The sequence below is a fragment of the Salvia hispanica genome, chromosome 3, assembly GCF_029641045.1.
Source record: "Salvia hispanica isolate PSC_SH4W2 chromosome 3, Shi_PSC_v1, whole genome shotgun sequence".
Taxonomy (NCBI): domain Eukaryota; kingdom Viridiplantae; phylum Streptophyta; class Magnoliopsida; order Lamiales; family Lamiaceae; genus Salvia; species Salvia hispanica.
In genome coordinates, this window is record NC_142694.1 from 13,160,595 (window position 1) to 13,186,151 (window position 25,557).

General features: G+C 37.3%; 3 protein-coding genes, 1 long non-coding RNA gene and 1 pseudogene across 9 annotated transcripts; 3 read left to right on the forward strand and 2 right to left on the reverse strand.

Annotated features, from left to right (window-relative positions):
* Positions 1 to 95: 95 nt before the first annotated feature.
* Positions 96 to 4,635, forward strand: LOC125215932 (BTB/POZ domain-containing protein At3g44820-like). Of its 2 annotated transcripts, XM_089067137.1 has the most exons (5): positions 96 to 844; positions 1,059 to 1,164; positions 2,022 to 2,091; positions 2,222 to 3,430; positions 3,576 to 4,635. In XM_089067137.1, the coding sequence occupies exons 2-5, from the start codon at positions 1,109 to 1,111 to the stop codon at positions 4,146 to 4,148; spliced, it is 1,908 nt and encodes a 635-aa protein (XP_088923263.1). In that variant the 5' UTR covers positions 96 to 844; positions 1,059 to 1,108; the 3' UTR covers positions 4,149 to 4,635. The 2 variants fall into 2 exon arrangements, with proteins under 2 accessions (XP_088923263.1, XP_047973473.1); XM_048117516.2 differs by lacking the exon at positions 1,059 to 1,164.
* Positions 4,636 to 5,056: 421 nt separating this feature from the next.
* On the reverse strand, positions 5,057 to 12,785 carry LOC125211346 (DDT domain-containing protein PTM-like). Of its 2 annotated transcripts, none has more exons than XM_089069374.1 (10): positions 12,511 to 12,785; positions 11,375 to 12,216; positions 10,272 to 10,952; positions 8,910 to 10,104; positions 8,456 to 8,738; positions 8,183 to 8,307; positions 7,658 to 8,106; positions 7,544 to 7,572; positions 6,540 to 7,127; positions 5,057 to 6,428 (listed from the first exon to the last, which is right to left on the reverse strand). In XM_089069374.1, the coding sequence occupies exons 2-10, from the start codon at positions 12,193 to 12,195 to the stop codon at positions 5,356 to 5,358; spliced, it is 5,244 nt and encodes a 1,747-aa protein (XP_088925500.1). In that variant the 5' UTR covers positions 12,196 to 12,216; positions 12,511 to 12,785; the 3' UTR covers positions 5,057 to 5,355. The 2 variants fall into 2 exon arrangements, with proteins under 2 accessions (XP_088925500.1, XP_047967041.1); XM_048111084.2 differs by having other exon boundaries at positions 11,375 to 12,228.
* Positions 12,786 to 13,339: 554 nt separating this feature from the next.
* Positions 13,340 to 16,164, forward strand: LOC125217089 (uncharacterized). Of its 4 annotated transcripts, none has more exons than XR_016136863.1 (8): positions 13,340 to 13,937; positions 14,098 to 14,231; positions 14,367 to 14,505; positions 14,689 to 14,744; positions 14,812 to 14,961; positions 15,053 to 15,204; positions 15,387 to 15,472; positions 15,623 to 16,164. It is a non-coding gene; the product is annotated as an uncharacterized LOC125217089 (long non-coding RNA). The 4 variants fall into 4 exon arrangements; XR_016136865.1 differs by having other exon boundaries at positions 14,817 to 14,961; XR_016136864.1 differs by having other exon boundaries at positions 14,381 to 14,505.
* Positions 16,165 to 16,705: 541 nt separating this feature from the next.
* Positions 16,706 to 17,703, reverse strand: LOC148930195 (E3 ubiquitin-protein ligase ATL42-like; annotated as a pseudogene).
* Positions 17,704 to 18,636: 933 nt separating this feature from the next.
* Positions 18,637 to 21,278, forward strand: LOC125211579 (glucomannan 4-beta-mannosyltransferase 1-like). The gene is made up of 9 exons (XM_048111441.2): positions 18,637 to 19,273; positions 19,349 to 19,447; positions 19,593 to 19,845; positions 19,919 to 20,029; positions 20,106 to 20,242; positions 20,317 to 20,430; positions 20,515 to 20,717; positions 20,790 to 21,002; positions 21,091 to 21,278. The coding sequence occupies exons 1-9, from the start codon at positions 18,956 to 18,958 to the stop codon at positions 21,251 to 21,253; spliced, it is 1,611 nt and encodes a 536-aa protein (XP_047967398.1). The 5' UTR covers positions 18,637 to 18,955; the 3' UTR covers positions 21,254 to 21,278.
* The last annotated feature ends 4,279 nt before the right edge of the window (positions 21,279 to 25,557 follow it).

Here is a 25,557-nt window from a genome sequence, read left to right on the forward strand (position 1 = left end):
CAATGACCTGGGATATTGGACCATTGTGTGTCGTCCCTTGCACTCCACCTATTCGACCAAATTTGCACATGTCACACCACAAACCTCCCACTGCTGTCAGTCGATATTATGATTCCCATGTTTCTTTCTCCATCTTTACGCCTTTAATCATGTTATTAGAACATTTTAAAACTAAAACATCCTCATTTTTCACATCTTGTGCTGAAAAGGAAGTACTAGAAAATATTACCCTTTAAATGTGAGTATATACGAATCTTGAGAGAAATCGGTACCTTTTTCCTTTTTGCTTCTCTCATATTCTATTAAAGCCGGTTTCTTGTCTTGGATCCTGTCTTAATAGAGTAAAGTATGTCCCGCATATTTAGGAACAGTGGGTTGGGCTTTCCATAATTGCTGTTTGTTTTCCCTAATCATAATAATGACACTAATTTGACCGACTAAATCTTGGTCTTTTAATTTTCAAAATTTTTCATTTTCGATTTTTTAAAAACTTGGGATTAATCAAAATCTGTGGTTGTGAGTTGTGATGGTTGGTGGCCTGCTTTTGGTGGGTTTTATTTTGGTTACATTTGGTGGGGTTTATTGTTTATTGATGGCTGCTTAAATTAATGGATTGCTGAGCTGTGAGAATAATGATAATCTCTGATGTTTCTGAGGTGAACTCAAAATTGACATGATGGGAGCCCTCTGGCTTTATTGTTTAGAGGGGGAGAATGAATTTGAATTGAATTGAGTTGATGCCTTTATTGGAGAAAAGGGACGAGTTTTCTTGAAGAAAAGCCTTTTACCGACTGATGGCTCCTCCTGGGAAAACATCTGGATTCCATCGTGAAGGAGATCACTGGTAACTCTCTCTCTCTCCAATTGTTTATTCTTGATCACTGAGACCTCCAAACCTCCCTGGCAGACTCTTTCTGTAATTACTCGAGCAATTTGATGTGTGAAGTCTTGTTATTTACTACTCCACTAGTCCACTATACTTCATCATATGCAGGTGACATTTTTTTTTCTGGGGTGTTTTATAATCACCAAATATTAATAAAATCAGAGTTTTGAAGGTACGGTTAGAGATAATCACGCTCTAAACAAGCAAAAAGGAAACAGATTTATGGTTGGACGAATGATAGAGGTAACAAGCTCGGGAAAAGGATTGCACTGTAATAGGTATCATCAAGTTAGGATTAGCGGAATGCATAAGTCGATTTAATTACAGTCAAATTAAGCATCATGCAATTAATGTTTCTATGTCTCTAAGGCAGGGTTGTCTTTTGTAGTAATTGTTAACTTCATTAAGATTTTGGCCAATAATAGCTAAGTGGATCAGTTACACCAGATTCAGTGGCATTTTGGCAATGCTCTTGTGGTCTAACCTATTATTTCTCAAAGCGGCACTAATCATAAATTGTCCAACTACAAGATTGTATACACGACATCAGTTTCAACCTTTGTGAACTCTGGTTTTCAATTTATTCTGGTTGAGCATAATCATATGTACATTCCTCACGAGGAGCATGCATATGCAATTATTCAGCTTATACCATTCTTTCAGTCTATTGGATTGTGTATAATTATATGTAAATGCTGGCCTTTCTTGTTGCTATTTGCGTGATAGTATGATCCTAGTGGCAGAAAGGTACATTACATAAATGCTGAATAATGATTCGTCTAGCATGTGATATGGAGGGGGGTACGCTAGTCAATAGGCAATTTGAGTGAGTTTTATGGCTAAAATTTGCATTTGGTAGTATCGAATGAGTTAATCGTCAAATCAGGTCTTTCTCTGTATACCATCATATCACAAGTACTTCAGTTTCTTTCATAAATTGACTACCTTATCCTGTGTATCATAACTTTTGTGAAACGATGAAGGCTGTGGCAAGCATGATTAAATATACTTGTTCTTAGCCTGGCATTTTCATCTGTATCAAAAATGTCTTGTATTAGCTTGCAGTATCATTTTTATTCTTTAAGAACATGCGATTGGTGTGAAATGTTCTCACTATGAATTCTTTTTCTGTCAGGTACTACAGTTCAAGTTTGCAAAGTGATATAACAGTAGTGGTGGATGAAGTAAAGTTCCATCTTCACAAGGTATCTTTATTTATTCATTTTGGAGAGCCATTGACAAGTATCTTACTTATAGATTGGCATTGGATGTGCAACGAAAACTAGTTCTTCTTTGCCATATATTTGGACTCTAATACAAGTGTATATGCTCCAGTTTCCTCTTATTTCAAGATGTGGGAAGATAGCAACTATCTTTGAAGATTATGAAAGTTCCACTGACATGACATTGACAGTACCTCTTGAAGAGTTTCCAGGTGGTGCCGAAACGTTTTCCATTGTAGTCAAATTCTGCTATGGCGGGAGGGTAGATTTCACACCCAAGAACATAGTAATTTTGTACTGCGCTGCAGATTATCTTTCCATGACTGATGATTATGGTGAAGACAATTTATTGTCTAAATCAGAAAGTTATTTCCATAAGCATATCCTAAAAGACTGGAAGGATTGCATTTTGGCTCTCCAGAGCTGTGAACTGGTTATTCCAAGAGCGGACAAACTTCAAATTATAAGTAGATGTATCAATGCATTGTCTGTAATGATCTGTACGGATCCCTCATTGTTTGGATGGCCTATGATGATGTATGGTAGCCTACAGAGTCCTGGAGGGAGCATTCTGTGGAACGGGATAAATACCGGTGCAAAGATCCAAAGTAATGAATCCAACTGGTGGTTTGAGGATGTATCATATCTCTGTGTCGAGTTGTTTGAGAGGCTGATTCAGACAATGGAAGCCAAAGGAATAAGTCCGGAGAATTTAGCACGCTCCATAATGTACTATTGTAAAAAGTATCTTCCAGGGTTGGGCCGATGGCAGGGAGGACAGAGTGGTCTGTCGAGGACAGTAGCTAGTTTCAGCATGACGCCTGCTAATGTCAATCAAGATGCTCTTTTGCGAAGTGTTATCAAACTACTGCCCGAGAAGAAGGGAAAATCTTTTTGCCGTTTTCTGCTGGGACTTTTACGTGTTGCATTGATCTTGGGGGTTAACAATACATGCCAGGATTCTCTGGAAAGGAGAATAGGCATACAGCTTGATTTGGCAACCCTGGATGGTCTACTGATACCTAATTATTCCGATTCCGATACTTTATACAACACCGATTGTGTTGAAAGGATGATTCGTCATTTTGTATCTTCTGAGCCGAGTGCAGCTTCAATATCTCCGTTATCAGCCGACCTTGACACATCACCATCATCTGGGCGTTTCAAGAGAGTTGCGAAATTGATAGATAATTATGTGGCAGAGGTTGCTTCCGATGTAAACTTGAAACCTGGAAAATTACGTGCACTCGCAGAAGCATTGCCGGAATCTTCGAGATCTTTGCACGATGGGCTATACCGAGCACTGGATATATACATTAAGGTTTGAATGACCTCCTTGCCATAGTTATATGTTTCTTTGTGTTCATTTAGGTTAGAAATTTTGTCTGTTCTTGTTTCTCCAGTAAGGAGTTATGCCCCTTTCCTGTATGTCTAATTTCTTGAAAAATGTTCGTGAAATTCTACAGGCACATCCCTGGCTTTCAGATAAAGAGCGGGAGCAGCTCTGCAACATTATTGATTTTCAGAAACTCTCGATCGATGCTTGCGCCCACGCATCTCAAAACGAGAGGCTTCCACTTAGAATCGTACTACAAGTCTTGTTCTTCGAGCAGATGCAACTGCGGACGGCCTTAGCTGGCTGCCTAAATGTTCTCGATGCTGAAAGTGCCCCCACAGCTTCTCTGGCCATTCCTAACGAAGCTGCTGGGCAAAGGGCCCATCGAGATGGATGGGTAACAGTCGTTCGTGAGAACCAGGTGCTGAAAGTAGATATGGAACGGATGAGGTCTAGAGTTGGTGAACTGGAAGAAGAGTTCAGTAAAATCAAGGAAGAGATGAAAAAGGCAACCAAGTCAAACAGTTACATAAGCTCTCCACGCCTTGTTCCTAGAGGGACTGGATCCAAACTACTTCCTCAGGCTTCAGTTGCCCAACAAGATGTCGTTGAGAGTGGGACACCAACTCCAAGAGCATCAGTCGAGCAGGCACGACCATCCATCAAGAACCCTAGACATAGAAAAAGCTTCTCCCAGTTTTGAGTATTTAGACGTCTGTATATCTTGATTCATGCTCTGACAAAGCTGGGCAAGACTACTTTTCTTGCAGCGAACGGGCAGCCATGGGAGTAGGGGCTTGTCAATCACAAGGTGGTATGCTCGGTTTCTTTCTCTTGCAGTGCGTGAAGCAAATGTTGAGAAGACGTTGTTTGTCCATAGTTTGGAGAAGGTAAAAAAGCTTCTTTAGACATAGCAAGACATAGCTTTAGATGGTGAACTGGGCTGGGGAAAAAATTCTAGCAGATGAGTTTTACCTTACTTTTTTTTTATGTAACAGTGCAGTCGATGATATCGAGTTTTAAACTACCTACTAGAGTTTTTTCCCCGGTTTTCACAGCATTCACAAAAGCTGAATGTATAGTTTGAATCTTATGTGTGTGATACAGTTACAGGTTGAATGTATAGTTTGAAAGCATAGATTTTTCAAGAATCTTGGTTCGTTTTTTTTAATATAGCATCATTGGTACAACCTTTCATTGTGTCGAATCGAAACAATTATTGTTTTTTTTAGGGTTGATCGATGGTTTTGAAATTAGTATTCATATCACAAGGAACTATTCATTGCATCATAACTAGTACTCTAGTACTGAGTTCTGTTTTGTTGCATATTCAATTAATCCTAACTTTTCAAGATTTGAATAATACTCTATATATCCCACTCAAAATGTCCACTTTTTTAGTGGCATGAAATTTTAGAATGGGTTGTTAGTAGAATAAGTACAGAGAAAAAAAATAGTTAGAATATTTTAATAAGTAAAGAAGAGTTAAATTTATTTTCAAATATAAAAAGTGGACATCTCGAGTGAGACAAACTAAAATTGAAAGGTTGACATCTTGAATGGGACGAAGGGAGTATATAATATTCCAAATTATAGTATTACAAAGTGTAGTGAAGACGCAAAAATACAGCCGATTAGGCTTCTCAATTTTAATCTAAATGAATAGATAGTTGTGTATATATTTGTTGACAAAAATGGGCAACTGCAATGTACAGTTGTATCAATTACCTGTAAAGGGTCAAAAAATATTAGGATAAACACCCAAAAACCATGCTTTATCCATCAAATTTGAAGAAAAATCAGTGGCCGTAGTGCATCTCCATTGTCATTTGTCCCCAATAAATTGGAAATATGATCAAGCTTATGGTTTCATCATCCGTGCATAGGTTGATGCATGAACCAAACTGCTGCTAGCTCCAATCACGACAACTGCCACACCTCCAGTCATCCTCATTGGAGGATGATTCATACCAGGGCGAGCAAGTTTTATGAATATTTATACCACAAATCTCGCAAGAAAGATCTATCTGTGGATCATTTTTAGAACACAGCTTACAAGGCACTATCTGTTCAGATGTTCCTGAAGACGCAATCAGCTTTTCCTGATCATGCAATGCTTCAGTTATTCCATATTTTGGAACTGAAGAGGGCTCCTCGCTATTCACATGGCCACCCACATTGGTTTCAAGATCAAAGAAATCTTGAGAAGCAAACTGCTGCAGGGATAACGAATCCTGCACTGGGGTTAAAGGATTTGCCTCTGTAGGTTCTGTTACTTCTTCATCCCTGAAAGATTTGGTTGCTAATTTGGTCTCTTGTCTTGTACTTCTCCTTATGAGCATCTCCAGTGTGGAATTAAAAGCATTTTCTTCAAACGGCAAAGATGCTTCAAACGGACAGGCACCTTCCTGACATTGGACATCTATTTCTCGATTACCATGTCTCCTGACTGGCAACTTTCTAGGATCAGGATCAGATGCATTTGCATTTTTCCATCCACTATTCAGTTCTGACTTCCCCTCAGTGCATTGCTTAGATTTATCAAGAGAAGAGAGAAGAGGATTATTTGTTACTGCTGCTGCTGCTGCTGATACAATGATGGCTTTTGGCTTTTGGAGTAATTTGGAAGCTGTTGGAACTTCTTCAAGATGCGCTAGGATCAGATCACGGTTAAAGGCCATTGCAGGAATCTTCGGCTTGGAAGGTTGTTGGTGCTCTATTTTCCCCTTCTTTTCGAGTAATTTGGAAGCTGTTGGTACTTCTTCAAGATGCGCTAGGATCATATCACGGTTAAAGGTCATTGCAGGAATCTTCGGCTTGGAAGCTTGTTGGTGCTCTATTTTCCCCTTCGATACAATCTTTTTTGGTAGATTCGAGTAAGGGCACACGGGAGACTTGATCCTTCGGCATTTGCAGCACTTATATCCCACAACAGAAAAAATCTTTGACTCGTCAAGCTCTAAAGCATCAGCATGAAACCAATCTGCCATGGGCACAACGCCAAAACATTAATAATAATTTAGGAGCAATAAAAGAAATTACAAAAAGGACTGATAATAATGATCTGAAATGAAGATTTTAAATGTTCTCTTACTTTTGCATGATTCACAGCAAATATACATTGCATCACCAGTATATGGCTGATCACAAAGACGGCAAACAGGTTTCATCAGGTCCCTATCTGTGTTACCACTCAGAAGAATGTTTCTTGATCTGAAGTCAAAGCCAGTGTCTTCAGAAAACTTCTTCCTCCATATGAGACCCCAATTTGATCTTGCATTTGTCTTTGTCTTTTTTACTGCAGGACGATTTATCAATGATCCATTATGGGATACCGAGTTTACACCCATAGGAATAGCATTTGTTGTTGTAACTGCAGGATGATTTATCAATGATCCTTTATGGGATACCGAGTTTACATCCTTAGGAATAGCATTTGTCGTTGTAACTGCAGGACGATTTATCAATGATTCTTCATGGCATACTGAGTTCACATCCTTAGGAATAGCTGGCTTAGAAATGTCTGGTACTTGAGGGAGCAAAGAGCTTGTGGCAGATTCACTGCTACTATCAACTGGAGTAGCCACCTGAGTTTCAAAGCATTGCTTGCAGATAACTACAAAGTCAGTGTCCTCACTTTTATTTACTGTTGAAGTGGTGGCACATTGCTGATGACAAAATCCTGGTAAATGAAAGAGGGTAATTGAGGTTTTCATGAGTGACCACAAATAATAAGACCACATAATTTGTGTATCAGAAGAGTTCTCATTCACAACTGTAAAAGTAATAGTAATAGAAAAGAAATATTAACACATTGGGATACGTGTTTAAGTGCAGATAATGAAGAAAAAGGAAGAAACTATCAACTATAAAAGAACTTCATTCCAAATCTGATTTGCTGTGGAGCAATTTGTCATTAAGTAGGTCGGATTTAACAGATAGGTAAAATAGCTTAGCTTTGTGGTAGTCATCTCTCTTTTTTTCAATCTCTACGTGCACCAATATTCATTTCTTCAGGTAGTAATATGTTCTATCATCATAAATAACAACCCACAAAAAAGGAAATTATAAAAGAGAACATCGGTTATTGACAAATACCTTGACATGCATGGCACTTCACAGCACTCCTGAATGTCAAACATCGAAACCAGACTAGTTAACATAAGGACAGAGAAAAGATAAAAGACGAGAAAACTAGAAAAATCAAAGTACCTATAGGAGACATCTTGATGACACGAACAGCAACTCTTGGCTGTGTTACCCATCTCCAATAAGAGAGCAGAGAATATATTTTCACGGGAAGCCTTCAACTGTCTTTTCTGCAGTTTGGAAAGCACATTCACAGACTTGGCTTTCTCTGCTTTTCGTTCATATTCTCTAATTAGATACAAGGGGATGAAGGTCTCAGAGAACCAGTATCTTTCCTTCCCACTTTCTAGGATTTTCTCTGTTTGCACTATATTTTTCATAACACGCGACGGCAGGTGTTTCCTACAACCAAATCCAACACAGTATCTAACTTCATGTCCCATTATCTTCTTAGCATGGATAACAGCATTTCTAAAAGCAGATGATTCTGCCTCTGAGCCTTTTCCATCACCAGGCATTTGCTCTGGACGACCAAGATCACCCCATCTCACATGTAGATTAAAGTATCTCACCTAAGACAAGAAAACTTTATCGTAAAGTACCAAGGTACGACAAGATACAAATTCCACTATAAGAATATAATGGTACCTGAAGTGCAAGATGTGCCACACTCCTGCTTATTTCTACTGCGGAACGCCAGAAGAGCTGCCTGCTAATTCTGGGGATTTCATTTCCTTCAACATATCGTACACCGGGTACCTTCTTTTTACCACCTGCTTTACTTATAACATATTAGTGACCTACTTTGGATCTGAAATATTATCGGATAGAGAAAGAAAACATCCCAACCTTCATCAAACAAAGAGGAATATAAGCATTGAACTCTTTAATTACTATGTAGAGGTGGACTACAAATGTTACCTTGACGGGCTTGCTTTTTGATAAATGAGCTTGGAAGAATCCCTCTTTGGAACATAAGCTTTGACATTATACCTCCCCGCCACCAGGTGAACTTAGTTGGTTTATTCAGGAAACCATCCACTACAGCTTCAACCATATCAGGTCGTTTCTTGCCTCGCCTGCCTGGCCTACATTTCTGAGTTGATCCAGTTGCAATCTCAGAAGTGGAGGATTGAGTAGAAAAACAATCAACAAGTTTCATCCAATCTCCGGAAAAGGCAATGGAGCGCATATTCTCCTCAAGCTGTGATGATATACATGATTATTCAACTAGAAGCATAAAGGTTTGAAACAAACAAAAAAACACGGAAAACAGAAAATTGGCAATCAAATAGTGCAAGGAAGGGCGTGCAATGAAACTTCAAACATCCTAAGATATGGAACACAGACATATACAAAATGGATAAATGCTTACTTCAAGCAAAAGGATCTTAATTTCGGAGCAATTGGCGGCCTGTTCAAGTTGTCTGCGCCATTGTTTCCTGAAAGTGTCATTAAGGAAGGGACCGGCAAGTAGGCCACTTAAGTTCTCCTCCATAAATATAATATATGCTGCGATGCCAGAAAGTCTCTCGTCCCGTCCATTCTTTACAGGCCGAACACCAGCAAGTACCTTCATCACCCCTCTGGTGGCATTTGAAGCAGCTTCATTTAGCAAGCACTCTCTCTTGCTTGTTACAGAAGCCTTACAAGAAAAGCACCAGCTACATCTTTCACGAGGGACTTCAGCAAGTTTGTTGTCCACATTGGGCCAGGAAAACCCCATAGCTGCTATAGAGAAAGCCTTTACCTGATCTGCATAGCTGATGCTAACAGCTTGTTGAGATTCTGAAACTTGACTTTCTTCATGTGAAAGAATGGCCAAGTTAGCAGCTGCAGATGCAGAGAAATCTCCATGCAAATAGTGATTCATGTAACCAGTTTTTTTGAAGGAAGAGCCCTTGTATGAGCACCAACGAGCTGGACTTCCACAAGTAGATCCTATTTTATTATCAAGTTCCTGGCTAACAAGTGATCCGTTGGCTTCTAAGGGAGCATCACTTAGAGCACTAATATTGCTACTTCTTGTGGAAACAGCCTCTGTCGTATTTGAGTTGCTTTGTTGGGTTGATTCATAAGGACTCTCAGGCCTACCAATTAAACTACTAGACGAAGCAGGTTCAGCCACCACTGTTTTCAAGATTTCACACTGTTGTCTTACAGGATCCGCATGACAGTTGGATTTTGTCACATTATCAAAAGAACTCTCACTTGAAACAGGTTGTTGAACACAGTTTCTAAGACAAGAATCAGCCGTTTCAGAAGAATTACCAGTGGCACAAGTTGCATGATTTTGAACCTCTGTCGTTTCAGGGACTTTGTCCAGCATATCAACTAATTGTGCAATGCACGGGCCACTTCCCTCGTTCGGTAATTCTAAACCAATTCCAGATTCCCAATTGGATGGTATGGTATCTGCAGATAATTCCCAATATTTCATTATCCCCTGGCATATTTCTGAATAGACAGAAGCATAATCTGGATTCGCATTAAGAACATTAAGGACTCCAGGAATATGGTGTCTATCATAGTATCTTGGACAAGTTCCAGAATCAACTGAGGTATTCACTCTGAAAATTTTACAGAGAGAAAAATATCAAGTAATATTAATAGTAAAGAGAAAATAGAGAAAACACAAATTGCATTAATAGAGCACTCAAATGGGTATCTATTGCAAAAAGAAATAATAGAGAGCTTGAAATGTAAGCAATAAGATAGCATGAAATTAGATGCATACACAAGTAAATGGTCACAAGAAGCGACAAAGACTTGTCCAGTTGGATCAACACCAAAAACATCCCCTCCCCTCAATGTTGTCCTCCGCAGAATTTTGGGGTCGTTTTCACTGACTTTGCACTCAGGACAGTACCATGATACATTGGAAACAGGCATCTTGTTCAATCCTAAGCATCTTGAATGGTAAGCCATTGGGCAACCATCGCAACAAACTAAAACTCCATCCATACCACAAAGGCGGCATTCATCACCATTACCGTCCTCGACTGCTCCACCAACTAGAGACTCTGTATGGAGAATATCAAGAGATTTTTTGGTCTGATGGTTTTCAACTTTTTGTGCAACTTCTATGTCCATGCAGTCAGAAGTTTTGGAGTCTCCGGGAAGAATTCTTGCAGGTTCACATGCGCCCAACACTGTGCCCGCATCTATGTCCTTTCCAATTTCTGATACCTCACGCATGTCCATTTCTGCCCTGAGCTCTTCAGTATCCAGAACATCATCGCATAAAATCTGCAAAGTGATCAGCTTCTTACCTACAGATAAAGTATAATAATCTCTTTCCAGGCAATGTGCATATAACTCTTTCCAGTCATCTCCATTTTTATGACCCATTGCTATCAGATAATTGACCAAGTAAATAGGCCAAGTTAATGTATCAAGCAAGCTCCAATCCAGGGACCTGAATGTACAACAACAACAACAACAAAATAAATTGATCACAAAGTGAATTGAATGTTGCAGCATCAAAGTGAAGGGGCTTGCCCAGAGGATACATAGACATGACCATCTTCAATTTAATAAAGTGAAACAATAATCGCATGAACATCAACGTAGATGGTGTAACTAGTCTAACAGGCGGTGTCAATAATGCATAACTAATTCAAGATAAAAGAAGCTGAATTGTTAGTTACATACTGAGAAAAATACTCCAAAAATAATAAACCAGCCTAAGAAAACCACTAGGCAACATGCTTAATTCAGTACAAATGTCAAAAGAGTATAAATTCTTCCAACAATAAAGTTTGGACTTGGCTAGAATTGAAAAACAAAATTTCGAGCACTCAGAAAAAGAAGTTAAAATAGCATATGTTCAATAAATACCTGAGAACTTTTGATGCAAGCCCAGAACCATCTGCGTGGATCTTCTCAAGTTGGCGCTTTAGGAAACACATAAGAGCAAGATGAACTGAGTCCAACAATGTGTTTGCAACAGAGCAATTGAGTGCCCCCACAAAATCATCCAGCGCAAAAGGGTACAGAAACAGCCGCACACTGAATGATCGCAAGAAACTATAGACAGAAAGAAGATGTGAGACACACTCCTCCGGAACGCCAATATGACCAGACGAAGGAGGCAGATCTGGCGGTGGAACAAGTGGCTGTTTAGTCTCCTCCCCTTGAGCACCCTCACACGAACCACTCGAAGAATCAGCACCAACCTCATCACTCTGAACTTTGATAATCCCATCATCAGCACTACAAGAATAGGTCATTCCACTCAATGATGATGAATCAATAGAATTTGCTTTTCCCGGCTCTCGTGCATCAGTAGCGGTTGCAGTGTTCGAGTTCACATCTTTACTCGACAAAAGTTGGTTCAACATTTCCTTTCTCTTAGGCCATTCATCTGTTAAATCGCCTTCTTCCACCAGAAGTGATTTGACTTTTCTGCTGTTTAAATCCTCACAAAGATCACCCTCGTAGTTTATCCTGTACAAACCTGAATCATAATCCACAATCCTTCCTAGAAGAACCCCACTCCCCTTGAACTCTTTCAGCACATATCTTCCAACCAATTCGAATGACCTCGTATGCATCACCTTCTTTCTGCCACCAACGTCTTCCGCCGCAGTTTGCACGTTATTCACCTTCCGTTTTCTCCCCCGGCGACTCTCCGGCTCAACCACCACCGTCTCCATCATACAGTAATGGTAACTCAACGCCTGGACCAAAACCTAAAATTAAAAAGCTCATCAATGAAATCCATTTGCCAGGAATTCTCCTGAACATATCTTATCAAATCCGAAACGACAGTAAACTTCAATGCATCTGATCGCATTGGCAGTTCAAGCCAAAAAAAATTACTGCACCATTGTTTTAACAGTTTTAGGTTTTCCTCTAGAAAAAAAAAAGAAGCAATGCACTAAATAAGCATTCAATACAAGTATAAACTATGGCCGAGAAGTTGAAAGAGGTTTCAGTCATCCGCCATAAACAATGAATTATATCGTAATTACCTTTTTTCTCAGAGAGACAAGCGATGAAGTTTGCGGCGTGATGAAATCGCGGGATTGCAATGGTAAAATAGCCTTACCAGATTTTCCTGAACGAGAGAGAGAGAGAGAGAGTAAAGCCCTAAACCCAAGAGTTCGCCGCCACACTCATGACTCGTTGTGAGTCGGGTGGGCCACTAACTCGGGCTGCTGCACTCCCGAGTCAATATTTGCTGCTGAATGATTAAAAAAAAGGAGTTTCTCACAAGTTTGATGGTAGGATAATATTAGTATTAGTATTTACGGTAATGATATGCTTAATTAACATCTAAAAATTTCTAATGTGGATCGGTGGTGCCATCAGATTTATCATATCAATATTTAAGTTACTCAGTTTAAATAAAAACAATTGTTAGTTCTCGTGGGCCTTGGCCTTAAAAAGTGCTCTTACTCCACTAAATTAAATTGACTCAATTATTTACCCCATAAAATTAGTGCTTCAAATAATTAATATTGTACTACTTGAAAACAAATTTGGTGGAAATTTGTGAGTGGAGATAACGGTTCAATTTTTTCGTTAATAAGTGGCATTGAATGCAGATTCTACTTTGGAAATAACAACAAAAAGTTTAATATTCGTAAGATATTCAGCTTTAGGAATCAAAATAACATGAATTGTTTCAACGTTAGTACAATTTACAAATGTGTATGTATTTGTATGTAGCGAGTTAACGAGTTGACTCATGGAATTATCAAGTGGGGCGGTTAAGAATATTCTAACGGGAACATGTTTCCGTTATGTTTCGCGCCAATGTAATGCTATTCTAGGGTTTATAAATTCCTAAAATTTGAACCACAAATATTTCTGTGCGTGATTCAACCCCACTTCTAATCACTTGCACAATAAATTACATGTTTGAGATCTCCATTTTCTATTCAATTGCCGGTGGTAGTGACGGGAAACAAGGCCACGGTCTCCACTGTTCGGTCGATCGTCGGCGGCGAATTTTAAGACATGGACATGATTCGCGCTCTCCACTTGGCCAAAAATTAATGCTTATCATCTTCGACACGCCAAGGAGCTTTAAGAAGCCTGAATTTCCCAAGAAGCCCGATCCCTCTCTTAATGCGGAGTCGGCTAGAGGATCCTGATTCTGCTGCGAGTTCGAGCGTGAATTTAAAGAGTATGAGTGGAAACAACCAGTTTTCCGGGAATGGTTGTACTGATAGTGGAAATTCAGAAGAAATGGGGAGTGAGTGGTAATTTGTTGGAAGCGGTGAGGTCAATGAGCTTTTTACTTGTAAAGGGAGAACCTTGAAGCCTCGCGATGAGGTGAATTTTACTTTCCCTGCTCAGAAAAAAATGACAGCATCCCAACCGGGAAGATTGGTGGTGGGCGAGGCCTACGTGCTCTGACATTGTAAGGTTTTCTACCAGCACCTGCGGAGAGGTATTGTACAGCTTCTTCTTCTTATTCTTTTGGTGACTAAGATGATTTAGTATATTCATATGCTTGAAAGTAGACTTGCTAAAATTTCAAAGTATCTTATGTGCATTGATAAGAAGCCATTTTGATTGTTGCTTGACACAATATTGATTGAATGGTGCAGATTGGTCGTATTACAATTTAATGGGGCCGGTATCTTTTACCTCTTGGAAGAGATAAGAAGGTTTTCATTAAGGGGTGTTTCAAGTCTTCTCCTCCTATGCTGGAAATTATGGATTCTGTTGTTTTATCTATTAGGTACGTTGGTGATTGTACAGGGAATTTGAATCCAAATTACACTTTCTATGAACTATTTAAACTGTGTGCTTATTGCTCACTGCTATTCAATTACACTGAGAAGTAATTAGTCAACTTTCTTTAATTGTGGCCTAGCATTTATTCAACAGTTCAATGTTCCAAAGGTGCCAACAGATGATGTCACTCAAGGCGGCCAGTAATTCAACTGAGGAGTCAATTCTTCACCCCCCTTCCCACTCTGTTTAAATTGTTGGGGCTAATTCCTTTCAAGAAGGTGAACTTTCTCACCCTCATATGAATGACAGTTTTATTTGCTTTTTTAATATTTTAATAATCTAATGAAATCTATGAAGTTTTCCCTAGGAGGGACCGTACAAGTGGTTTGTGACTTTGTGTTTTCCCTACGAATGTGTATATGTCTGCTCCTGCTGGAATCTGACCATTATCTTTGTTTTAGGTAGAATTTACCCCTGGAGATTTCTATATACAAGGAAGAGGCCTTTGAATTCTGAGGTACTAACTCTATTGGATACTTATATATGACGAAGTAAGTATTATAGTGTTAATTGCAATTGAACAGGACAGCTCTTTTTTGCCTCCAACAATTTCACATATAAATAAGTTCAAGAGTGCGTCTTCTGGAAATGAAAATAATGGTGAAAATGAAGAATCAGTTTCTGAGAATGACCTTGACAATGTTGTAGGTGTGACTGACATATCTGAGTTAGAGGTAAGGCATTCAATTATCTTTGTTATTTCTACGTGGTGCTCTCCTTAGGCTTTGCATAATTTAGTTTAAAACTAGTATGAGTATATTTTAGGAAATGGAGCCTCCCAGTACCCTACTATGCGAACTTCACCCTTACCAGAAGCAAGCTCTCAGCTGGATGATCCAACTTGAGAGGGGGCACTGTGGGGATGAGGCTACAACAACCATGCACCCATGTTGGGATGCTTATCAACTTGCTGACAGGTATGTTTAGTTGCAATGAGTTCAGTATTCTACCAATTACGTAGTTGGGTTTTAATTCCAGTTGGTTTTATTTATGGTGTAAGCTGTAAGATCTGTTGCAATATTGTGTTTACTTGCCTCCAGTTAGTTACTATTGAGAAAAGGACATTTATATTTGCTTGCCTATATTTAACTTTGTATAGGATCCATAGTGGAATCCAGCAGTTGAAGAACAAACAGTCATGCAGATTCATCGCATTGGACAAACTAACAAAGTTGTAATCAAAAGGTTTATTGTGAATGTATTTTACTGCGCAATTTGTTATTGATGGGGATCTCTAATGTGTGTTTCAAACTGAATCATGAGATCTGAAAAAGTCTTGAAGCTGGTTTTTGTTGCGGGCCAAGTTATGCTAATATAACAATCATCATGTGGCAGGATACCGAGGAGAGAATGTAAGCAGAGAATGATATCTGGTGCTCTAACTGACCAAGAAGTGTGAACTGCGCGAATAGAGGAACTAAAAATTCTCCCAACTTAGATGAGGCTTATGACTTATGCATCTAACAGTTCAAAATCCCAGGGGACCTCTCCTGCAGATTTCCCGATTGGATTCTGGTTTGTTGAGGAATATTATTCCAAGCGATAACATGTTCCCTTAGACGATGTTGGGATACATGGGAGCTAGTGGGAAGTTGAAGCATGTAGAGTATGGTTTAGGGAGGAGTTATTACAAAAATGGCGAATGCTTTCTGATGAACAATCACTGCTTTCAACAAGGAGAACAGGTGAATTTCCATTATTCGATGGAACAGGAGACATAAAAATATGTTGTTATAAAAATAAATTTTAATAGTATTATATGGTGGGAGTAAATCTCCCCACATGGTATTACTATTTGTCTTGAATGGAGACAGTAGAGTACTCCTTGTAAGTTCATGAGTTGTATGAATATGTGCCAAGCGTGCTTAGTTAGTTGAGTTTGTGGATGTAGAAATCGTTATATTTTTGTGCCATACAAGAAACATCACTAGAAGTGAAGCCCAATTACACAAAACTAATGGAGATTGTCAAAATTTTAGCATGTTATTGTTGCATGATACTTGTCCTTACTCCCTATATGAAAAAAATCAAGAAATGTCGGGATTAAATTGAGTAAACACCCCAAAGCGATGAAAAGAAACAAGTTAATCAACGCTTCTTCATATTACACCTTACACGCCCTCCTCAATGTTGGCTTTTGGTTGCTGAGACCAAAATGATATCTACAAAATGGAGAGATTTCGGAAAAAGGGGCTCAATTCGCAAGTCTTTCGAAATTTGACATTAAATTCGTTGACCTTTCGAAATTTGGGTTCGTGGTATGTGAATTTTTCGAAAGAAGGAATTTTTGAATTTTTATATGTTATCTCTTCTCTTTTCATATTATTTCTCTCAAAATATTTAAGAATCGACCAAATTACCCTCTAATATTTTCACAAGAATTTTTTGATTATTTTTTACTCCCATTATTTTCAGTTTTCACCACGTCCACCGCCACTGCACTTTTTTTTCCAAAAGCCAAACCTTTCTCCCTCTTGGATGAACCATGATTTCTATCATGGATTTCTTCTTGTCGGGATTCCAGAGACCGATTCAAACCCTAATTTCCTGTCCTTCTCCTCACCTGAGTTGAGGAGCATTATGTCGGAACTCGGAGGAGATCACGTTGCTCCACCGGCTCTTCAACATTAAGATCTTATGGTTCAATCTGTGCAGCGGTGGCATGCTGCTCTCCGGCATCGGCGCCTCCTCACTTCCGCCAATGCAGAATCTGGTTGATCCACGGCGGCCTCCTCCTCTCTCTCTGCCTAGAGCTCGAGATCGAATCCGGCGCCGGCGGCGGATTGTGTAGTAACCGGAGACTTTCAGAGAGGTCGTCGGCGGTGCCGTAGAGGCGGCAAGTGCGTCTCGAGCCACTAGTCGATGCGGCCGATGTGGAAGGCGTGGTTGCATTTGGGGATGAGGCGAAGGACTTCGGCGTCGTCGAATTTGGTGAGGCAGACGCGGCATTCGACGCCGAGGAGGGAGGGGAAGCGGAAGAAAGGGAGGGCTTCAATGGGGGATTTCTCAAGGCCGGAGGCGGATTGGGAGAGGGGGATGGTGTTGGTGTTGGTGGCAGCGGTGGTTGGTGGTGATGGAGGCGGAGGTGGTGGCAGAACTTGGCGTAGAGGAGGAGGAACAAGGTGAGGGAGAACACGACGGCGAGCATAGCCAAATAGTATATGGAAGCTCCATGATTCTGATACACAAACTAATTGAGCATTACAGAGAGCCGGAAAAATTGGAGCTTTCATTATTAGAGCATCTCCGACTCCAAGGGGAGAGGTAAATGGAGAGGTAAACTAGTATAACTACCATATTTATCTATTCTTCATGGAAAATTATTCTCCAAAAGGAGAGATACTTGAGAAGGTATTATACATTTTCCCATTTTGAAGAGGTATCTTTACCTCTCCATATGAAGAGATAAATATCATATTTACCTTCTTTTCATAAAAAATATTTGAGAAGGTATTACACTTTATGTTTTTTTAATGCTTTTGTACTACTATTTTATTTTTTTTTAAATGATATACCTTTCTATATACTTTTTATCCTTGGAGTTGAGTGATTTTTAGAAAGGTATATTGCACTTTTTGAGAAGGTATAAACATGATATACCCTTTTCATTTACCTTCTTCCCTTAGAGTTGCTCTTACACAGCGGTAATGAAGGTACAAAATACTAGTAGGAGTCTAGTACTGTACTATTAAAATTGTTGTGAATAAGTATGGAGGACAATTTGGTCATTTTTATAAATATTTTGAGAGAAATAATATGAAAAGAGAAAAGAAAACATATAAAAATTCGAAAATCCCTTAGTTCCGAAAAATTCGCATGCCACGAACCCAAATTCCAAAAGATCAACGAATTTAACGTCAAATTTCGAAAGACTTGCGAATTGAGCCATTTTTCCAAAATATCTCCTAAAAGATGGAACGTTATTTTGAATAATCGTTTCAATAACAAAGATAAAGATTCGTTGGGTGGTCCTACCAGTAAAAAATGTAGTTATGCTAGTAGAGTACTCCACTTGTTTAATTATTGGAAATACTACCATATCCAATAATACAGCGACTCAATGATCCTACTATAACATGGCCCACTTGTTAACTGCTTCTGTCACGTGGGCATTGTTCAATTATCTCCATTCAACACCAATGCAATTGTTTAATTAGATTGGCCGATTTCTAAATTTGGCAAAACAAAGTTGATGATCATGTTAAGAGTGCTTAGTCTCAATTACAATAGCTAAATTAAAAATTAAAGGAACCTAGATATTAAAAAGGAGAGGACCACAATCTGGTGCTGTTGTAGATGCTTGCTTGTACCCCAAAAAATATGTGCAATAGTAATAAAGAAGTTTAGATTAACGAATATTCGTAGCTCAGATGCTTCTTCCATCCCTCCCACATGATCTGAAAACGCCAAATATATTTTGTCTCTACAAGTTAACAACCCTACATCGATTGTAGTAAATGCTATCTCGTTGATCTTCTTCAATAAATTATCCATAGACCATAATCATACACTATTATTCCTTTTTCATTTTGGCTACCTGTAAGTGTCCCCTGCATTCTTGAGAAGGCAATAATGGAACTCAAACAATTATCCCATGCTGACTGATTGTGAACTCTCATACCTAGAAACCAAAGGAAAACAGAGCATCCCCTGTTTCTGGATCTTACAATGGCAGAGATGATGGGTTTTGTGATGGAATGGGCGGTGGGGCCGACGACGGCGGAGAGCATGGGGCGGTTGTGGGGCACAGTCAAAGCTACATTCTTGGCTCGGGGCGTGCGATTGGGTCTGTTTATTTGCTTGATAATGTCGACGATGCTGTTCGTGGAGTGGCTTTACATTGGGTTTGTTGTTGCATATGTCAAGCTGTATAAGAAGAAGCCCGAAAAGAGGTACAAATGGGAGGCCATTCGGGCCGACCCAGAAACTGGAAATGCTGCTTTTCCTATGGTTCTTGTTCAAATTCCCATCTTCAATGAAAAAGAGGTCAGTTTCATTATTCTAGAAAGATAGAGGGACTAAAGGTTTAACCTTTATGATATTGTTGTGGTGGGTTTGTAGGTTTTCAAGCTTTCGATTGGTGCAGCATGTAAACTCACATGGCCTGCTGATAGGCTGCTCATTCAAGTCATGGATGGCTCCACCGACACTCTCGTCAAGGTAATGCCAAAAAGTCCAAGATTTCACTGAGTTTTTGTTGTACTTTTTCCTACTTTTGTTCTGATTCAAAATAGTATAAGCTCTTCTGCAATTGACAAAGGTGCCAAGTTATATAGTTATTGTAAGCTATCAGTTAAAATTGTAGGAAATGGTGGAGAAGGAATGTGTGAGGTGGGCAAGTGAGGGCATTAACATTAAATATCAAAGTCGAAACACAAGGGAAGGCTTCAAAGCCGGAGCACTCAAAGAAGGCATGGAGTATGGGTATGTTAAAGAATGCCAGCACGTTGCCATTTTCGACTCTGATTTTCAGCCCGACCCTGACTTTCTCCAACGTGCCGTCCCTTTTCTCCTTCACAACCCTGATCTTGCTCTCGTTCAAGCCCGTTGGAGGTTTGGTAAGATTGCCTCACTAATCAATCAGCAATTTCTGCACCAACTATATAATGATACGGCCATTTCGAGATACAGTGAATGCAGATGAATGCTTACTGACTAGACTGCAAGAAATGTCTCTGGACTATCACTTCATAGCTGAGCAAGAAGTCGGATCATCTGTCCACGAATTCTTCGGATTCAATGGTAGCATTAAGTCTATAAAAATCTATACTTTGCTGTAAAATTGGAATAGTGTGATGAGATGTGAGAATTTGATCAGGAAGTGGTGGAATATGGAGAGTGGCAGCAATGAAAGAGGCTGGAGGGTGGGATGACAGAACCACTGCAGAAGACATGGATCTCGCCATTCGAGCTGCCCTACAAGGCTGGAAACTTCTATATGTAGGAAATCTTGAGGTATGTATGGAGTGACATATTTTTTAGTTGTAACCTACACTCTAATGTAGAATGACAATTTGTGGTTTGAATAGGTGAAAAGTGAGCTTCCCTCTACTCTCAAAGCGTTTCGTTCACAGCAGTATCGTTGGTTCTGTGGCCCGAATAACTTGTTTAGGAAAACAATGATGGATATTGCTAGGAGCAAGGTTTATTTTGACAGAAATATAGTACTAGCTAGTTTTGAATTTGATTTGATTTGTGTGATGAAGTAGTGGTTTTGATGTTGGCAGAAAATCTCAGTGTGGAAGAAGATATATATGATATACAACTTCTTTGTGGTCAGAAAGATAATTGGGCATACTTGCATATTCTTTTCCTACTGCATAGTGCTTCCGTTGACGATTCTAGTAGCCGGGGTTGATGTTCCAAAAGGCGGCGCAGTTTTTGTGCCGTGCATCATCACTGCCATCAATGTAGCCTTGTCGACTCCAAGGTCTTCCCTAATACTACAATTATTAGAGAGTATTTGCAAATGTTGAAATGGTGAGAGTTGATAATATTTCAGGTCACTCCATCTAGTTGTGGTTTGGGTGCTGTTCGAGTGTGTGATGTCGTTCCACCTCACCAAGGCCATATTCACGGGCTTGCTGGGAGCGAAGAGCGCTAATGAGTGGCTCGTCACTCAGAAGGTCGGAGATAGTGCAATGAGGAAGAAGATTGAGAGTGAAGCAAGTGCTAATGCACCAAAGAGATCACTCTATCAGCTTATCAGAAGCAGGTAAATTTTTCTTTTTGTTCTGTTAATATATGATGTGAATATGTGATGATGCAGTTTGAATAGTGAGACATCTAAATTTATTTTGCAGAATTTTGTTGAGCGAGGTGGGATTTGGGATGTTTCTTTTCATGAGTGGAATATATGGATTCCTATTTAGAAATGATTACTACTTCATATATCTATTCATTCAAGCCTTCATGTATACAGTTGTGGGATTTGGGTTCCTTGGCAAAATAATTCCCATTTATTGATTTATTCAATCTGAATTCAATTGTTCATTGTTTGTTATAAATTATAATGCATTCGGGGTACATTGAGTTCGATTATTGAGTATCAAATTTCTAAAATTTGGATAATAAAAATCATAATATGGAGGAGATTAAATTTTCGAAAATCTTCCGGTGGGGATTTCAAAAATTGTCTTTCGACAAAAGATTAAATAATGTAATTTGATAAAATATTTATTTCGTGAATTAACTTATGAATTTCTAGAAATCATCCCATTAGATTATCGGATAAGAGGATCTTTGATATATTTCTAACAATATCAATACCCGCAATACAATCACTTCATCATACTCAAGATGACATAATTATTGAATAGTGAAAATCAACAAATATTGACAATACAATCACTTCATCATACTCAAGATGACATAATTATTGAATAATGAAAATCAACAAATATTGACAAATCAAAATAACGTAAGACTAACACCGTTTGTTCTATATTACTTAAATAAATTTGGAAATAAGTAATCGATCATTGAAATCTCATATACTTGATTTATAACATGAAGTATTTATCTCAACGTGAATCACTTAGAGCTAACCAATTACCACACTTCAGTGTGAGTCATTCAAAGATAGCGGATCCCTTCACAATGGTTTTTCTAGTGTATCTGTTGTTTCTTATGTTTTTCCATTTGTTTATTTCAAGTAATATGTCTATGAATAATTAAACTCATGGAACTCTACTAATTGAGAGTGACTAAATACTACTCCCTTCGTCCACAAAAAATAGGACATATTTGTCATTTTTGGTTGTCCACTAAAAATAAGGCACACTCAAAAAAGAAAAGTTTTCAACAACTTTTGTTTTACTGTACTTTTTTTTCCTACTCCCTTATTAATAATATGGACCCCACATTCCAGTAACACTACTTCTCTCTTATTTTACCAATTATACGCTAAAACTCGTGTCATTCATAAAGTGTCCTATTTTTCGTGGAGGGGTGGAGGGAATATGTTTTTCTATTGATCTATTTCTCCAGACTCCACTTTTGTAGTATAAAATTCTTAACGACTATACATGAGCTACTTCTCTCTTATTTTACCAATTATACGCTAAAACTCGTGTCATTCATAAAGTGTCCTATTTTTCGTGGAGGGGTGGAGGGAATATGTTTTTCTATTGATCTATTTCTCCAGACTCCACTTTTGTAGTATAAAATTCTTAACGACTATACATGAGATTATTTGGCCAATAATTAATTGATTATTGTACTGTTACAAAAGTCGAGAGGTGAATATTTATACTTCGAACATAAAATTAGTAAACATCAAATCAATTATAACCAATAATGTTTGAAATTAAGTACGACTGAAACAATGGATCTTGGGAAATTTTAAGAGTTGCAATTCTCATGACTTGTAACTTGGTTAATAACCAACAATCTTAATGAGGGTGTGTTCACCTTCCATGAAATACCATAATTTGGGTTTAATTCATGGGTTTATCAGCTCTTCAGTTTTCCAGAGTCAAAACATGAAGGCCCATGATAATATGCCAAGCCCGCACTGTTCATTAATATACTTTCAGTATTTGAAAATCTTTTCTTACTAATAAGGTGAGACTTATTCTCCACTAATCTTTAATCGCTTTTTCTTTACATTTATCTTTCTTAATTTACCAATAATATATTAAAATCTATGTTATTTCAAAAAAATTTATATTTTAACGACAGAGGTGGTATTATCTAATTCAATATATACAAAACATAAAATATAATTCACATAATTCAATTTGAAATTTAAATGAGCCCATGTTAATTTATAATTCTGGACCATGATTAAATATATATTGAGTCCACGTTAATCTTTATAAATTTGGATCATGATTATCATATAATCCATGTTAATATCATGCATGTTTGACAAATAGTATGTATTTTTGGATAACATATTGAGTTAATTATTTTGTTTTTGTGATTTAATTCGTCTCCATATAAATAATATGAGGATATATACACAATATATTAGTCAAATATATAAAATATAATTATGAAAAAATATTGACATTGATAAAAAAATCATTTCCCAAATAAAAATATTGGAAGAAAATAAAGGGGAAAACCTCGCTATTAATTTAATTGAGCTAAAATAGAGTTTAGGAGATCAACAAGTTAAATTGGGAAATTCTAGGTCCGTAGTCCACACAATCGAACTATGAAAATCCAGTTGTTGCATTATATATTTCGGCGAAATTTAAGGAAATAATTTATTTTCAAAAATCCTGTTCGCATTATAAAATTCCAAACCCAATTATTTCTAATTTAATTTTGAGTAGTGATAAACGTACGTATACGTACGTACATAACCGAACTTTTTAAAACATTTTACATTGAAAATCATTTTATAAACATTAATTGATTTAAAATAAATTTCATACTAATCATTTTGCAACACTTCAAGAAAGATTTAAAATTTATACTTAAATATTTGTATATTTAATAAAATATATATTTTTTACTAAATATTGTATATTAATTCAAATCATAGTCGAAATCATACTACGATTCGACATAAAATTTCTATATCACTTCTTTGTTATTGCTACATATATTACAATAAATAACAAAATTAATTTTTAATTAAATTCACTTAAATCTAAAAAAATTTAAAATATTATGTATAAAATGTACGTTTATCTTTTCCCTAATTTTCATATCAGTAAAGTTATAACGGCGGCGGTTGTTTAAGAAACGCATCTCAATCACAGAAGTAAAAGTCACGTACAACATTCATAGCCTTACAACTTCAAATTTTCAAAGTAAATTATGTACATTTATCACTATCCTATAAGAATAATTGGATATTTGCTAAAACGTTTACACTAGAAAATAGGGATTGTGTTAATGGCAGCATTTATATCATGATTGCCTTTTTCAAATTTGAACGTACTAAATTCAGATAAATAAATTTCTATAAAATCAAATTCAAGAAAGTTAATAAATCAATCCGTAAAAATCCTCCATTATAATTAACTAGTAGTACGTTTATTTTATGATTTTACACATTACAATTAAAAAAATATTGTTAATTTAGAGGTGATATGATACTACTATTAATAATGTACACTTGTTAAACCATCTCCAAATATTTACACCAAATTTAAATCCATTTACACTAAATTTAAATCCATTTTTGAGTATATACATGTCATACCAAAAATAGTTTAACTCCAACCATTTACACTAAATTCAAAAATTACATCATTTTGATTTATCGTCTCATAAAATTTTTGCACTCACACTATATGAGAAATGAGAAACGAAAAACAATAATATTACAGGGCTTACCATTGTTAGAATATTAGAAATACTAATTGTTTTGGTAATTAATTATACTTGAAGAGTTATTGTTATCTCCTAAAAATAGAGATTTATTGAGTGTATCTCATCACATGAATCTTGACGATTTCAAGTTTTTTATTCAACAGATTTCAAATTTATGGTTGTCTATTGGATTTTATCTTACTTACCATAAACTTTTTAAAAGTAATGATAACGATTATATAATTTAATACAATTACTAAATCATTTAACCACTCTAATATACAATATTGAATCATCATTTCATTCCAAAATAAGTACGACTATAGTAACACCATATTTAAAACTTTTGATTCAATTAATATTTCCTACACATGCATGGGTCTCGGCCTATAATAGGTAACATTGCATATCCTAATTTAACAATCATTGCAAAAATAAAATAAAATAATGATTTTCTTGTACTGGAAGTACTAAAAAAGCACTCTACTAACTTTTTAACTTATGTGGTAATTACAATCATCGCTCTACAATCATGGGAACATACTACATATGGCATAATATCTATTAGGGGAAACTCTGACGCCGGAATATTTTTCTGATCACCGGACGTTCGGTCTTTCAGGTGGGCCCTTTGTTATCACAAAAATTATTGTGGACAATTTTAGTAATTTTCCCTTTCCAGAAGGTTGGTGGGTCAACCCAACAATTTTTACTGTCTATTTATATTCATTTTATTCGAATATTCCCCTAGAATAAAAAGGCAAAAAATTAGAATAAGAAAGGAGGAGAACGTAAACGGGAAAGAAATCCATCGCGTTTTGAACTTAAAAATAGTGCCGATATCTCGTGGATAGTGTGATTTCAAAAATCCTTTTCTATTTGCTTTATAATTTCAATTACTATATGCGTTTTTATTAGATTTATAGCACAATAAACTAAATAGTCAAATTTATTCTAAACTGTACTGAATTCTTATAGGTTAAAATTTATTGGTCAAA

Excerpts from the sequence above, each read along its gene's own strand:
- LOC125215932 (XM_089067137.1), top strand. The coding sequence starts at position 1,109 with ATGGTTGGACGAATGATAGAGGTAACAAGCTCGGGAAAAGGATTGCAC. Across the intron at positions 1,165-2,021 it reads AAAGGATTGCACTGTAATAG|GTACTACAGTTCAAGTTTGC; the intron begins GTATCATCAAGT and ends TTTTTCTGTCAG. Across the intron at positions 2,092-2,221 it reads TAAAGTTCCATCTTCACAAG|TTTCCTCTTATTTCAAGATG; the intron begins GTATCTTTATTT and ends TATATGCTCCAG.
- LOC125211346 (XM_089069374.1), bottom strand. The coding sequence starts at position 12,195 with ATGATGGAGACGGTGGTGGTTGAGCCGGAGAGTCGCCGGGGGAGAAAA. Across the intron at positions 8,739-8,909 it reads TTAAGATCCTTTTGCTTGAA|CTTGAGGAGAATATGCGCTC; the intron begins GTAAGCATTTAT and ends ATATCATCACAG. Across the intron at positions 7,128-7,543 it reads GAAGTGCCATGCATGTCAAG|GATTTTGTCATCAGCAATGT; the intron begins GTATTTGTCAAT and ends TTCATTTACCAG.
- LOC125211579 (XM_048111441.2), top strand. The coding sequence starts at position 18,956 with ATGGCAGAGATGATGGGTTTTGTGATGGAATGGGCGGTGGGGCCGACG. Across the intron at positions 19,274-19,348 it reads CCATCTTCAATGAAAAAGAG|GTTTTCAAGCTTTCGATTGG; the intron begins GTCAGTTTCATT and ends GTGGGTTTGTAG. Across the intron at positions 21,003-21,090 it reads TATCAGCTTATCAGAAGCAG|AATTTTGTTGAGCGAGGTGG; the intron begins GTAAATTTTTCT and ends TTTATTTTGCAG.